This window comes from Metarhizium robertsii (genome assembly GCF_000187425.2).
Source record: "Metarhizium robertsii ARSEF 23 chromosome Unknown MAA_Scf_1, whole genome shotgun sequence".
NCBI classification, from domain to species: Eukaryota; Fungi; Ascomycota; class Sordariomycetes; order Hypocreales; family Clavicipitaceae; genus Metarhizium; species Metarhizium robertsii.
Window position 1 is genome coordinate 2,226,353 of NW_011942149.1, and position 15,363 is coordinate 2,241,715.

Genomic DNA, 15,363 nt, shown 5'->3' on the forward strand with positions numbered 1-15,363 from the left:
GTAGTTACCAGGAGTTGCACTCTATCCTCTTTATCGGCACCAAGTAGACGCCTAAGAAGATGATGCCCAATAACTGGGGCTCGATCCTCACAATGATGCCGATTCTATACATGTTCTGAGGGACGTCAGCCCTGAGTAGATGCGAGTTCGGTATGAACCATGAATGTAGTCGATTCGACATGGAGTATTTCGAGCAATTGTCTGTGCTGGATCCGCTTGTAAGGCCATGGTCACCAACCAAACGGCCGGTCTGGTCATCTGGGGTTGGCTTGGCTTGGCCAGACCCAGAAGGTGCATAACGCCCGAAAGTTGGTTGTAGTACGTAGCTGAAAACACGCTTGTGCATGGACGAGGCTCAAGCTTCTGGTCATCAACTTGATCCAATGCCAAGGCCCCTTGATCTGGCCAAGTTCACATGTTGGTCGCGGGTAGGATGAAGCAGGGGTCACATTCGTCTTCTCGCCAATCTCGAGCTGCTGCCAACATGTCAAGCTGGTACGAGCTTGGAACGGAAGATCGAGACATGCTCGAAACAATCTGCTGGCTTTTGATGTGCTTGCTTAGCCAGAAAGCCAAGCTGCCGTTGTCCGATCAAGGCACTCTGAATGCTTTTGTCCGAGTGCTGTCATTTTGATGGAGCTCTCTTCCGGCCGGACCCAGAGCGCAGGGATATCATGCCAATTTGTTCATGCTGACTGCTGTTCCTGCCATGCAGCTTATTGGGTGTAGACGTCATGTAGCTGTGTCGCTCATAGCGTTGCGATTTTTTTGTCAATCAAACGCCCGTTGCAAGATTTTCCTGAAAGATATATAGTCAAGCAAGAAGAAATGCTGCCGTCTCCCAGATCAAACCGATCTCCCCTTTGGGTGCCGTCGTCAACTCACACGTGACCCCGGGTGACTCGACGCACGGCCCCCTGCGGTTCTGGTGCTGCACGTGACCAGCTAACGGCTGCTCCAACGCAGATTGTCGCCGGTGCCATCTAGCATCAACGAGAGAACGACGATCTTGGGTTACCGCTTCGATATCGACCACTATTATTCTGCCAAAGTATCTGTTGGGTTATTCAATGATTATAGCACGTCATCCCGTCCAATCGTTATTGTACGTACCTTCCCATACCATGGTGCAGGGTTTGTTGAGTTGCCGGATCCTAAGCCTGGCTTCGCGTCATGACCCTCAAAAGGGCAAAGCCCAGCTAACTATTTCTCTCCACTTGCCACAGCATACTCCCAAACTGAGCAAACAGCTGAGGATTAGGGCTTCTCGCCGCTCATCGCGCTTGGCGACTCGACGTTAGCATCTGGCAAAAAACATCTCGACCTCGGCGACCCAAGCATCCCATCGCGACTCCACCAACCTCCTCCTGCTCCACCTCCGATGTGGCATTGAGCGCCAGCGCGCGACATACACAACAGCTCTGGGCTCTCACGGCGGCATATGCAAAAGTCCTGGCTTACCCGAGCCCATGCGCAAACGCGAGCCTCATATTCCACCCTCTCCTCTCATCAACTCGCGGACAGCTGCCGATCAACCCTACCGTTCGACAACCCCCCAGTAGCTTTATAACCTCGCACCAACAGCTCCCGATCAGAACACCGATGCCGTCGCGACTGAGCTTCGGTGAATCGACATATATATTCTTTCGCTAACACAAAAAGCTGGCACTGCAAAGCAGACCAGTACTTGCTGCCGCGTCGTGTACCGGCAAGCCCTACGCCAATACACTTGCATTTGTCTGCTGGAAACCTCCCTCGACGGCATGTACTCCCAAAACCATCAGCAGGGGCACAATACCCGGCTGAATGGGGCGGGTCGAGGAATGCCGAATATGCTTTACAGCTTTCAACAGCACACTCAGCATCAGCATCAAACCCAGCCCCAGCACCACCAAGGCCTTCAGCATGATCACGGCATGCCCTCGGCGAACGGTCTCGCTCACCACACGTCCTTTGGGTCTAGTGGTCTCTCGACCCCCAACGCGTTCAACTCCAGCGTCCTGTCAAACGGACACGCAGCCAACCCGCGAAGCGGCCAAGCACCCCAGAACGAGATGTGGCAGGAACAGTTGCGTATGCAAAAGGAGGCAGAGCGGGCTCATTCTGCCATGACCGACCAACAGCAGCCTCACTACTACGCAAGACTAAAAGCGTCTGAAAACAGAGGCATCGGCGGCCCGCCTCCTGCGAGCGGACGGACCCAAGCAGACGGAGAGAATGATCCCGAGGACCGGAGACGCCCGTATGTGGTCGACAAGGAATCAAACCGACAAGATTGGCACAACATGGACATGTCTGGTCAAGGCCTTCGAAACCTAGCACCTGAGCTGTTTCAGTACAAGTTTTTGAACGAGCTCTTCATCGCCTCGAATAAGCTAGTCCGACTTCCCAAGCTCATCGGTGAGCTAAGGCAGCTGCGCCATCTCGACGCTTCGTACAACCAAATATCCGAGCTGCCGGCCGAACTCGGCATGTGTACATACCTCAAGACCCTGCTACTTTTCAACAATGAAATCCGAGATCTTCCGTTCGAACTCGGCTCGCTCCACCAGTTAGAAATGCTGGGAATCGAGGGCAATCCCCTGGACCCTGGCTGGAAGCAAGAGATAATGGAAAAGGGCACAAAGAGTGTGATTAATGCCCTGAAAGAGGGAGCACCAGGTATGATGCCGTCCATTTTCTCATGGACAAGATGAGAAATTAGAGCCTTTTTTTTCTTCTTTTACTAATGAGCGACTATTCTAATTAGTTCCCGACCCCCCGTCCCCCCGAAAGGAAATCGTCATACAAGAGGACGTCTCTCCGAACCTGGAACGAATCAAGGTATTCTCCTGGAATGTTCTATGCGATAAATATGCTACCCCGCAAACGTATGGCTACACGCCCACAAATGCGTTGAACTGGGAATATCGCAAGAGTTGTATTTTGGATGAGCTGCGATTGAGAGATGCCGATTTCCTGAGCTTGCAGGAGGTATCGACAGATGCTTTCAAGGAGGACCTGAGCCCCGAGCTGGCGCAGATGGATTACAAGGGTGTCCATTGGCCCAAGTCCCGCGCCAAGACCATGTCAGAGAAGGATGCCCAGACGGTAGACGGATGTGCAGTGTTTTACAAGCAAAGCAAGTTTATCTTGCTGGACAAGCAACTTATCGAGTTTGCCACCATTGCCATCAACCGACCTGATATGAAGAACCAGCACGACGTGTTCAACAGAGTAATGCCGAAGGACAACATTGCCGTCATCTGCTTCTTTGAATCCCGCCTCACTGGAGCTCGTATTATTCTGGTCAACGTGCATCTTACGTGGGACTCTGCTCTGGCAGATGTCAAGGTTATTCAGACCGGTATCCTCATGGAGCACGTTACCAAGTTGGCCGAGAAGTATGCCAGGTGGCCGGCGGTCAGGGACAAAAAGATGATCACGGTACCTCTGCCAGATGACGCCGAGGCTCCGGAGCCACAGGCCGAACCTGGTCCAAGCCAAGAGTACCGGACCAACACCGACATACCGCTCCTAGTGTGTGGTGACTTCAACTCTACCGAGGGCTCATCTGTGTACGACCTCATGTCCATGGGCAGAGTTCCTCCGGACCACCTGGAATTGACCAGCTACCAGTACGGCAGCTTCACTCGAGACGGTATCGAACATCCTTTCAGCCTGAGGGATGCCTATGCCCACACAAAGAAGACAGCAGACGAGATGCCCTTTACCAACTACACACCCGGGTTTGCTGATGTCATTGACTACATTTGGTATTCGACAAACACGTTGGAAGTTGTGGAATTGCTTGGCCCCCCAGATGCCGAATATCTGAAGAGAATGCCTGCTTTCCCCAACTGGCACTTCCCGGCTGATCACATCCAGATCATGGCCGACTTTGTCATTAAAGCTCGCAAGGACAAAAAGCCAAATCAAGATCGCGAGCAGCAAGCGGATTCAGGCGGCCCCTCTGGACGAGGCTGATGACTTGCATTAGGCTTGGCCAGCTTGACATTGTTTTCACGGTGCTTCGAGTCGCGAATGCGCGAAGACACCTCAAATCTGGATGTAGTTTTTTTTTTCTTCTTTTTTTTTGGGTTCTTTTTGCAAATGGAGTTCAAGGATCTTTTGCACGGTTGGGGTGGGATCGGGTGACAGGTGTACCTGTGGCATGTATACAGAAGGGACGGAGGGTGTGCGACGGGAGGAAGCAGGGAGGTTGTAGGACTTGATTGACGACATTCTTCTGTTCATTACTCGCTCTTGATATTCGTATGACCGATTTGACTGTGATGGTGATGTTTGGACGCCAACCTGTGGAGAGTGGCACGATTCTTCAGCACAGCCCGATGCTTCGGAACGACTTCTTGGTTGGCAGGAGAAGGGATTGACAGCGTCTTCACAAACGGTCCATTCAGAAGACATCTTGTGTATCATGTATAATTAAGGCTTGTCCGAGGGCCAATCGATTGCGTATTGACTCCCCTTCACTTTTGGAAAAATGCGTCATCACGGTCATTCACTTTTTACTCTTTTGTTAGGCATATATATCCGCACGCAGCGGCAAGGGAGGCCAGATAAGAAACCGAGATGAAGATGGCCACCAAAAGACAACATGCAAACGGATTATTCAGGGCCATTCTCAAAGCTCCTCTGTGACTCCGTTTTTGTCACCCACAGTCGTATGAATTAGATGAAATTTGGTTTGTTGTCCATAGACCCATTCAAAACTTCCTGACCCCTTGCCGTCTTCAACCCAGTAAACATCTTCCTCAAGTGGGAATTTGAGAGAAGCGTTGAGCTCCGGCACAAAGTGATCCGCCAGAAGTTCAACGCTGTACCACGTGTGATCGAGGAGAGGGAGGTCGCCTATGTCGGGGACGCTGTCTTGTAAGTTGGTCATTCCTAGTCTCGTCAGTGGCTGCCGAGGGGAGGATAAGAAACAAAAAGAGTGAGGAAAGCCTTCTCACCGATTACGGCACCTGCAGAATGCCCCCAATCCCCAATGGCATGGCAGTAAATCTTGCCTTGGAGCTCCTCCGCGGCCATCTCCTCCCTAATCGCCTTGAGGACCTGGTTCCCCGTGGCCCCGGGCTTCATGTGCTTCCTCGTCATGTCCTGCAGCCGGTTCCCCTTTTTCAAACCATCCTTCAGCCCCTGCGGGACATTGTCTTCCGTTTGTCCCGGGAAAAGCACGTACGCCAGGTGCTGCGTGTCGGTGTTCATGCCCATGGCCGTGACGCCAAAATCAACATGCAAGTAGTCCCCGTGTTGGATGGCCCGCTCCTGCTTGTTGTCCTGCGGCCAGGGCGAATCCTCCGACAGGATGGACACGTCGGGCTGAAACCAGGTCGTGTAGTTTAGCGACTGGATCTTGTCCCGCATCCACCACTCTACGTCTGCCGTGGTGGTTTTGCCTGGAGTGATGACGGACGAGCTGAAGCCCTCGGATATGATGGCCCACGCCGTCTCCTGGAGTTTGCGGTACCACGAAATGCGAGCGGGGAGTTGGGTGCCAATGTACTCTACGGCTAGGAGGGGATTGACGACGAATCGAGATGTCCATTCCTCGCCGAGGGCGGTGGAAATGGCTTCGTACTCACCTGCGTGGAGACCGCTGGAGAATGCGATTTCGGGATGAGCATTGATGGCGATGCTGGAGGGTTGGTGTTTCTCGAGGAGGGCTTTGAGCTCATCCCATACTTGGGGGGTGTTGTCGATCCAGGTGTATGCCGTTGGGGACTTGTCGGGCGTTGATGCAAGGAAGAGGCTTGTTGTCCGGCGACGTGCGGAGAATTGAGTTGCTGATTTGAGGGACCAGAAGACGGTGTCTTCGGCGTATTCACGCTGGCTGATCTAGAAGGGGGGAGGGGGGAGGTTAGACGTCTGTCTTTATACATGGACTTGTCCTGGCGAGTGGGATGTGAGAAGTACAAGCCATGCGTCTATTTTGTGCTTTTGTAGTAGTCTCGGAATGGAGGCTTTACGCTGGGCTGTCCATTCATCTTGGAGAGCGGCTTGGTCTCGGAGCGAAGGGAGGGGCTGGTACTGGGGTTTTGGGTCGGCGACGGCCCTCGAGATGAGCAGCAGGGCTGCCGCGGATGAGAATTTCACCATTGGATTATGAACGAGTGAGTATGCTTGTTAAGAAGTGCTTGCAAGCGGTGGTGATTCCGGTGAAGATGGATGCGGATGCGGATGCGGATGGAAAGGTGATAGGCCGCGAAGCAACAGCACTAGATTGAATGCGGCAAGTCGCGGCTGCCACCACCACAGGCGATGTTATACAACTTACATATACTATATTAAGTGGGTTATTGTTTCGCTCTTAAGTCAACATTGAAATGATATTACAAGCATGATACGAGTATCGTGCAAGCGCAACATCTGATACGTAGTATTTACATATACTGTATATATTGCATAGCGTAGGAGGGACTGTGTTGTTACATACTTGGCCAGTGTGTTATGCTGTATCCATGTTTACTATACACATGTCTGGTGAATAAATGTGTCGAGATGAGGTCATATATACATCTAAAAAGTCAAGCCAGCCGCTGTTCACCCAGACACACAAGGGCAACAACCCAAGCCAGGCAATACGCTCACACACACACGGTCTAGGCAGCCAATTCAATCCCCCCCGTCTAATCTAATTTAGCAAGATGTCGTAGCCGTCCTTTGTAATGCGGACTTCATCCGCCCCATATCCATACTTGCGCCGTATCAATTCGAAAATAATCAACCCTGCACTCGTGCTCGGAACCTGTCTAATCGTGTTCCACCAAAAGCCACGGTACAACCACCTCGCCAGGCCCTGTCCCTCAGCAGCTGCCTCAGCCGTGCACCCAGCCCACGTTTCCTGGTACGCGTGATAGTAGGCCCGAAGCATCCTCCACGGCCGCCGGGGCCTGTCTGGGTTTGCCGCCCTCGCCGCCCTATACCTGGCGGCCTTTTCATCCAGGTCCTCCAAGTGGTCCCAGTGTTTGACCTGGAAGTGCGTCAGGGGGTGGAGGAGGAGCTGCTGCGAGAACGACGCGCTGAACCCGGCAATGAACAGAAACATGGGCTCTATTGCGTAGTGCGGCCGGATGACGGTGACTTGGCTGTCCCCGTCCTGCCGCGACGGCCGCTTCATGGCGAGAAAGTCGACAATGTCCTGGCCCAATCCGCCGTAGTACCACGTCACGAAGCGGTAGTACCCCTGCGCCTTGACGTACTCGAACATGCTGAAGAAGACGGCGCTGCCCAGGCTGTCCTTTGCAAACGAGAGTCCCCAGCCGGCAAAGATGCCCCGGAGGCCAATCTCTCGCAGTTTCTCCGCGCCAAAGGTCCACATGCTTCGTGGCCGGCTACCGCCGTCGCTGGGCATCAAGTCGTGGTGGTCGTACCGCGCTTGGAGCGCATCCAGGGGTGCCGCGACAACGCTCTGGAGGCCGCCGGCGAGGAAGCCTGCTGTGAATGTGTGCGTTGGCGACGGCGGCGGGTAGACGCGCGTGGTCGCCTTTGCACTCTCCTCGTGCAAGTGCCCGAGGATATGTAAATAACTAGTGTACAAGACTGCGCCGACGCCGACGTTGGCAATGAGAGGCGGAAGAATCTGGTGCGGGATGACGCTCCATCCCTGCTGTTTGATGGCCGACGTGAGCACCCCTGGGGTCGTGCTCCGCATCCAAATCCAGGTATGCCGTAGAAACACCCTCATTCTCGAAGCCGAACCATCTTTGGCGACGGCGTCCAACATGCTCTTGAGCTGCTGGTGGTGGACGGTCCGCGCATACGCCAGGTAGTCGACGCGGGTCCGAAAGAAGGCCTTTGCCGGGGCACGAAAGTAAAAGGCGACGAGCTGGGCGCTCAAGGCCCGGACACCGGCTGCTGAGGCTGCCGTTGCAGCGTTGCTTCTGGGCGCGCGATCGGGATAGTCTTCTGGGTTGGTGATGACCGGCAACACGCCCATGGACGGCTCAGGGGACCAGGTCGGCGGCACCCACGGGGGAGCTGCATCATTGCGGCTGGGCATGGCTCTGGCAGCTCATGCTCATGGTGGACGATGGAGGTTTCCAGATTTGGGAGTGGGTTTTCCGGCCGGTGACGGGGTTTGTTGACGGGGTGTTGATGCTGGTTATGAGACGGCCAAGTCGAGGTGACCTGAGATTGAAGCGGATGACTAAGGAGGTTATGCGATGGGCTGGAGGTGTGAGGCGCGTTGCGATGGCGTTCAATGCCAAGAGCGTCGTGATTTTTTTTTTTTTTTTGTGAGAAAAGTTCCTCCGTGTATTAGAAGAGGAAGTAATATTACGAGAAGAGGAAAAAAAGGGAAAAAAGCAAAAGAAAAGGCCACATTATTCCAATGCCTGTTTTTTATAATCATCCGCTTTTCTTCCCAGCTTTCATGGCCACGTGCATGGCACCTTCACCTGACCGTCGACAACATCCCAACATCCACCTGATCAACCCGCTTCAGTACGTAACAGCAAACAACACCGATTCTCCAACTAGAAAATCAAATTTGTAGGTCGCGGTTATTGGACAAACTCCGAAGCGGTGCCTGAACAGCCGCGTCTACCCTAGACAACTGCAGTGCCACTGGTCCCTTTTCGCGAGTGACAGACTTTCGCCAGAGCATGATTGCTTAAGTTTGTATTCCCGGTACTGGGCTCACTAGCGATTCCGAAGACATACAGAGTGGTTTTTGAATGCGTAAATTGAGGAACAGCAAGGGCCATGGTTCACTATTACGCATCAGCATCAACACCCGGTTAACTCGTTCAAGAGCCCTATCCGCAAGGGGTGGATGGTGCAGAAATGAAATGCTTGCCATACGTTGTATTTGCTACCTAGGAAGTTAATGACCAACACCCTAGACATTCTCATTCTTCACAAACTCCTGGTCCTTTCGACTCCAATCAGCAAGGCGCTCGCTAAGGTCCTTGGGCAAGGGATCATCTTGTGCGTCAGCATCTCTCAGCTGTAACGAGGAAGGGGCGCAGGAAGCTATGGCACCAAAGTAGTATAGATGAGCGTTTATATCAGTGACATCGCGACCTGCATTACACTGGGTGCTAGCGATGCCTTCGCAGACCTTGATGTTGGCGGTGGTATAGTCCGTCTTGTAGGTGTTTCCGCCGTTTCCGCCAGAAAGCCAGTACTCTGGCGTAATATGGCGGTAGCCAGAGAAGATGGGGGGAAGACGGGGGACCGGGTCATCTTCGTGAGTAACGCGCCACTGGCCGCCCTGTACGTTAGAGAACCAGCTTGCGAACCAGTCGTTACCAACGCGAGGGGATCCATATGTATATAGGTTGACCCATAGACCACTACGGCGAAGGTTGGCTGCGCCAATGGTCGCTACGGCCCCTCCGAGGGAGTGTCCGGTAAATACAATAGCATACTGAGGGTATCTCCTTCTAGCGTTCGTAATAGCCCTGTTAACAACGACCTTGATCTCGTCCCAGGCCTGGGCGAAGCCGGCGTGAACTTGGCATTGTTTTGTAAAGTTGCAATCAGTCCAGGAAAAGATGAGGTTGGTGATGTAGTTGCGGATATTATTGCTACCACGGATAGACACGACGATTTCTCGGCGGATAGTGTCAATGGCTACATAGGCACCGGCTCCGGTAAGATCGCCGCTAGGGGGACGTTAGAAGAAGATTACCTTTATATATCAGAAATGTAGGAACTCACGTTACAGATGCCGCCACCTTGACCCTGTTACGCGCAACAAGAGGACAGGCATTATTTCCGCATGTAATTTGCTGACCGGGAGGAACACCAATGTTGCAGTATGCGGCGGCAGAGTGCTGGGCGTAGAACCTGATGTTGGCAAAGTCGTTGTTGGATATACGAGCACCCCCTAGCGATAGTTAGCTGAGTTTGGGTATTGTAGGGGGCCAAAAGTGTTGACAAACATCTGGTCTCGAGAGCCTTGGCAGAATCATCCGCGGCAATGGGGGCACTAGCAGCAGCAATGGCTGCAAAACCAAGAGCAGTCTTGAACAACATCCTGGAGAGCGGGACCAAAGGATGAGAAAAGTTTGATACTAAACTGTCCCGACAGGAGGTTGTTGTAATGCAGGAAGCAGTGAAGACGAAGCTTTTTTCTGGCCTGCTGCTCTACCAGTCATGTTGTCCGTGGGAAATATCTTGTTCTTATATGCCTCATTGTCATTTGTTTTTTTCTTAGCCATGGTATGATCCAGCATGATCTAGACCTATAGCACCAAATAATCGTTGTAATAATTGCTGGAATTACGAATATTAGCCTTTATTTTTCCGCCGTGTGGCGCAACCGCGCGGCGAATCGTGAAATATCATCAGTGCGTCAAGCGAGTTCTAGTATAACTATCATCCCATGGCGGAGACGATAACCCATCAAAACTTGCAGCCGACTTTCTTTGACTGCTTGGCGCTTATGCATCAGTAGTTGTGCGACATGTCCAACTTGACGACCTTCTCGCAGAGCCACATACGTTTCATGTCCAGAAGCGTCAATTTGCTGAGCCTATGTCAATTTTCATAATGTATGCAAATCCTTCATGCTATCCTGAAACAAGGAAAAATAAACAAGTAGAATTGCAGCAGAGGACAACGCGAGGCCACGACAGGCCCGAGCCGGTTGACCACGGCATACCATAACCCGAGCAGTGGAAACAACTTACATAATTGAGCTGAAGCAGTGACAATGACTTTTAGCCTTTCTTCCTTTCCATGTACGAGGACAAGTTGGGTGAAAGTTGAGGGCACACCACTATGGTGGCAGTGATGGATCTAGCAATATCATCCTTCGTAATTTAATATCACACCCCACAACCTGCCACGCTGCATGGGCTCCTCCAAGGTCAAAGTGGCTCAATTCCCCAGGAAAAAAGCCAATAGGCACAGCGAGCTCAACAGAAACGACTTGCTCAAGTGTCGCAGCCGACTCGAGCGAGAAAGCGACATAATCAAGGATTGCCCGACCAATACGACCTCTGGCTGGCTGGCAATTACCCCTGGCCACTTGTATCAGTTCATGTGCGGAATTCTCCATCTGGTCCATGCATCGCGAGTTGTCAATTTCTTCACACCTCATCGCCCCGAGCGCCCGGTTGTGGGGCGGGGTCGACGCATAGTTGCACAATATTGCCGGACGATGCATAAGGTATCCAAGTCATGGCCCGTTGAGGGGTGGCCGACGTTACTCTATCAAATTCTGGGTTGAGGCAATATCCTGGGGCAACTTGCCCCATCGACTGGCATACACTCGTCCATTCTTCATGACTGCCAAAACCGTCTTCTCCGGCTCATCCAAAATGGACACATTGTCGAGCGGATTGCCGTTCAAGATGAGCAAATCAGCCGCAAACCCTTGCCTGATCTGGCCCAGAAACTTGTCCTGCCGCAAGAGCTTCGCTGCGTTGACCGTGGCACCCTGCAAGACCGTCTTGCTGCTCAACGCCTGCGCTCGGATGCCAAACTCCCTACTCTGCTCCTCGTGCAGCGGACCAAGCAGGTCTGAGCCGTGGCAGATGGTGACGCCCGCCTCTTCAGCGATGCGCAGGGACTCGAGGCCCTTGCTAAGGACTGTCTTGTTCTTGGCGCGGTTCGCGGGAGGCAGAAAGCCGGCGTATTTGTCTGACCCCATGGCGTCGTAGGTGACGAGCGTGGGTGTCAGGCAGATGCCCTTGTTGGCCATATACCGCGCCGTCTCGCCGTCGATGAAGTTGCCGTGCTCGATTCCCTTGACACCATTGTCCACGGCATGGCGGATCGCCTTGGGCGTGTATGCGTGAGCAGTGACATATGTGCCGTAGGTGTCGGCGACCTCGGCAATGGCCTGGATCTCGGCTGCCGTGAATTGGGTATTCTCCAGCTTGTCCGTTGGCGATGCAACACCGCCTCCTGCCATGATCTTGATGAAGTCGGCGCCGGTGCGAAGTTGCTCCCTCGTGGCCTGAATACAGCCAGGCACGCCGTCAACGACTGTTGTCAGCGCGCTATCTCCCCCGCAGCATTTCTGCTTGTCGTGAACTCCTCGCATGTCGCCGTGGCCCCCGGTTTGTGACAGAGCCTTGTTCGAAATGAAGAGCCTGGGACCGGAAAATACATCATCCTCAATGGCCTCTTTGAGCGCCAGAGTCGCACCGCCCGTGTCTCGGACTGAAGTAAACCCCCGGCTGAGAATTTGGTTGCAGAGAAACGGCTGACGAAAATATGATATAGCCGGGTCGGAGGTTGAAATGCCTCCGCTTAAGCTGGCATCGCCGGCGACCGAAGTAAGGTGAACGTGGCAGTCGATGAGCCCAGGGCAGATGTATTTGCCCGAGACATCAACGACAACGTCCTCAGGACAGGGCGTGATGTCCTCGCCAATTGCTGCAATCACACCTTGAGCGAGCTTGATTGTCTGCTTTTGGTGTATAGAACCGCTGGCAGAGTCAACAATATTGGCATTTTGGAGGATATACGTCTTCTGAGGTGGCAGTTTCCAAGGCTTAATCAGTATGTCGGGAATCGTCTTGTTGGCTGACGAAGTGGCCTCCGTGCCAGCGTCAGGTGCGCAAGAACCGGTTGTTGCTGGATGAGATGCCATGGCCGTGACCGGTGCTTTTCGAATAGTCATGGCGTACGTTTAATCGACAAGCTGATGGCATGAATCCATACAAGATATTCTACAAGTAGCGGCTTGAGTGAGCGGCGGGAATTTGACTTTACAGTTACATTGGTCCAGAGCGGGGAAGCGTGACTGCCTCGATGATGCTTTCTCGACTCCGCAACCTCAGAGCTAACAAATGCCAAATGTCATGAAAGCCCGGAGCATGCAGCATCTCCACCTGCCAACCTGCAGCACTGTCAACAGCCAGTGAGCACATGGAGTCGGTGTCTCCTTGCATGTGCAGCTTTCCCACCAGCAGTAGTGAAGCCTCGTTTTTAGATCAAAGTGTATTGAATCCAAGTACTTCTAAATGGCTTTTAATCGGAGCCCCCCTCCAGACCAAGCTTGATGCCCTTTGCGGAGACATGGTACCAGTATACATGCATGCGAAAAAAAATCTCATTCTTGACGAGGTCCCAACTCCTTTGCGCCATCATGTTCAAAAGCCACACAGCATACGCTAGTCATGCAGAAATCATTGCATTCATGTTCCCCATTCAACCCTGACGTTATTGATGGCCATTCTCGTCCCGGCCATCTAGCCACTTGCTCATATAGGGACCATCTAGCCAGTAGCCGAGTTTCTTGTAGTAGCTTCGGACACCAACACCAGAGATGATGCTAATCTTGTCGCTGCCGTGCTCCTCACGAGCAATTCTCTCGGCTTCCTCCATGAGCAGGGTGCCAAAACCCTGGTGCTGGAACTTTCTGGGATCACGGGCGTGTACTGGCACCGCAGTTCCGTAGACGTGGAGTTCTCGCACCATGCTGCTAGGTTGACCTGTCAACTCCTCTCGGTAGGTGTACTTTTCTGTGCATTTTCTCAAACGCAGCAGAGCCACCAAAATGTCCTGCTTGGGGTCTTCGTAGGCAAGAAACGTTTCCCAGCCGCCATTCGCAGTGTAATCTCTGCGAACCAACTCAATTTGGTTTGGTCGAATCTTGTTCTTCACCTCATTGATACCAACTTCTCGCGTCCGCACGTCTCGGCAGGTGGTTCCAAAATCCTTCATCCTGGCAAGCGCCAGCTCCCGCAAGTTGCCGTTCTCCACGCCAGAAGTGACAAGAGGCATGGGAATATCTCTCTGGATGCGGTAAATTCTAGTCCAGGGAGGGATAAGTGCAAGTATTCTCGCAACAAGGTCGATCAGTCCGTTTGGCGTGTAGTTTTGGTATCTCCCAGTGCGCCACAGCTCGTACAAACCAGTCCCTCGAATAACCAAGGTAGGGTAGATTTTCAAGCCGTCTGTTCTAAAGGCTGGGTTCTCAAAATATTCACGGAATTGATCGATATCGCGCTCCATGCCAACGTTGGGCAAATCTGGCATCATATGGCTGACAACCTTGAACCCAGCATCCTTGGCGAGGCAAAAGGTCTCTGCGACGGCCGCGACGGTGTGCCCACGATTCGTGTCTCGCGCTACGTCCTCATAAAGAGACTGGACACCGACTTCCAATCTGGTACAACCATACCGCAACATGTCTGAAAGGTGTGGTTGAAGGCAGTAGTCCGGTCGTGTTTCAATGGTAATTCCAACGCACTTGACGTTACTCATCTCGCCAGCCTCAACGGCCTCATCCACCTTGGACGTCTGGTATCCGCTCAGGGCATTGTGAAGTTGCGAAATAAAGTCCTCTCGGTACGATTCGGGCAGCGACATGAACGTTCCTCCCATGATGATGTATTCGACCTTGTCAACTGAGTGGCCTAGCGACTTGAGCTGGTCCACACGCCCTCTGGCCTGCTCAAAGGGATCGTATCGGGCACGGATGGCTCGCATCGAGGTAGGTTCATAGCCGGTGTAGGACTGGGTGCTGTATTCAAAGTCGGAGTCGGGGCCACCAGGGCAATAGACGCAAATGTTTCCCGTGTATGCGATATGAGGGCATCGGTGAGGCTTGCACATGACGGCAACGACAGCAATACCAGAAGAGGTTCCTAGTGCGCATGTTAGAACGAGTTTGTTGCACACCACGGAAAGCATTGGTGTGTCGTACTGATGGGCTTTGCGATCAACTTGGGTAGGATATATTTCTTGTAATGTTCTGGGATGGCGGCGATGATAGCAGTCAACGGAGGGATGTTGGCAAGCTTGTGCTTCTTGGCCAGCTTGGATCGCAGCGAGTTGAGGTTGATATCCCGGCCAGCCTTGCCGTCCTTGGTTGACTCGTGGTCTTCAATCAGGGCATTGGCAACGTCGGCGCAGCATCGCAGGAAGCGCTCGCTCTCTGGCGCAAGGTCGGCACCCTTCTTCTTGGGCATCGGGACCGCCGTGGCGGTCATGGTAGCTGTCGCCATGGTTGCGCTCAATGGAATCCGTGGATACAAAATTTGATCGCCGTACAACAATAGAAGTCGTGATCCCGCGCCTCGTCGATGATGGCGAGAGAAAGCTGGCGGAGAGAAAGTGCCTACTTGACTTTTTTGATGTTGATGGCGGGGCAAAGTCAACCTTGAGAGCCCCACCCACCTGCGTCTCCAACTGGCAGCCGCCCACTCCAACTGCCACGTCGCCGCAGGGCAAGGTGGAAAGGTTGCAGTCCACTTGCATGGCTTTTCCCGGAAAAAGACACCTGCCGGAGTCCGGGAGCACCCGAAAGGGCTCCGAGCTCTGTTTCTTGTTCTGGCGATGCTTTTCGTCTTGCAAGCTGCAGCTCAACCAACCTCGAGTACCTCAATCCATTGCCTCTGGCCAAGCGTTGCAGGTGCAGCGTTTTCGAGTCCATCGTCCTCTCCCCTCCTGTCT

General features: G+C 53.1%; 6 protein-coding genes across 6 annotated transcripts; 1 reads left to right on the forward strand and 5 right to left on the reverse strand.

Moving 5' to 3' along the window:
- Positions 1–1,823: 1,823 nt before the first annotated feature.
- On the forward strand, positions 1,824–3,966 carry MAA_04739 (Endonuclease/exonuclease/phosphatase; the record flags this gene model as incomplete). Its single annotated transcript, XM_007822835.2, has 2 exons — positions 1,824–2,661; positions 2,750–3,966. 2 exons carry the CDS (start codon positions 1,824–1,826, stop codon positions 3,964–3,966), a joined length of 2,055 nt encoding a protein of 684 aa, XP_007821026.2.
- Positions 3,967–4,624: 658 nt separating this feature from the next.
- Positions 4,625–6,099, reverse strand: MAA_04738 (xaa-Pro aminopeptidase family enzyme; the record flags this gene model as incomplete). Its single annotated transcript, XM_007822834.2, has 3 exons — positions 4,625–4,887; positions 4,953–5,838; positions 5,887–6,099. The coding sequence occupies 3 exons, from the start codon at positions 6,097–6,099 to the stop codon at positions 4,625–4,627; spliced, it is 1,362 nt and encodes a 453-aa protein (XP_007821025.2).
- Positions 6,100–6,634: 535 nt separating this feature from the next.
- MAA_04737 (Mitochondrial substrate/solute carrier) lies at positions 6,635–8,002 on the reverse strand (the record flags this gene model as incomplete). Its single annotated transcript, XM_007822833.1, has 1 exon — positions 6,635–8,002. The coding sequence occupies one exon, from the start codon at positions 8,000–8,002 to the stop codon at positions 6,635–6,637; it is 1,368 nt and encodes a 455-aa protein (XP_007821024.1).
- Positions 8,003–8,842: 840 nt separating this feature from the next.
- On the reverse strand, positions 8,843–9,984 carry MAA_04736 (lipase; the record flags this gene model as incomplete). Its single annotated transcript, XM_007822832.1, has 3 exons — positions 8,843–9,611; positions 9,667–9,835; positions 9,891–9,984. The coding sequence occupies 3 exons, from the start codon at positions 9,982–9,984 to the stop codon at positions 8,843–8,845; spliced, it is 1,032 nt and encodes a 343-aa protein (XP_007821023.1).
- Positions 9,985–11,158: 1,174 nt separating this feature from the next.
- Positions 11,159–12,583, reverse strand: MAA_04735 (amidohydrolase; the record flags this gene model as incomplete). The annotated part of the gene is made up of 1 exon (XM_007822831.1): positions 11,159–12,583. One exon carries the CDS (start codon positions 12,581–12,583, stop codon positions 11,159–11,161), a length of 1,425 nt encoding a protein of 474 aa, XP_007821022.1.
- Positions 12,584–13,125: 542 nt separating this feature from the next.
- Positions 13,126–14,915, reverse strand: MAA_04734 (histone acetyltransferase; the record flags this gene model as incomplete). The annotated part of the gene is made up of 2 exons (XM_007822830.1): positions 13,126–14,555; positions 14,615–14,915. The coding sequence occupies 2 exons, from the start codon at positions 14,913–14,915 to the stop codon at positions 13,126–13,128; spliced, it is 1,731 nt and encodes a 576-aa protein (XP_007821021.1).
- Between the last annotated feature and the right edge of the window lie 448 nt (positions 14,916–15,363).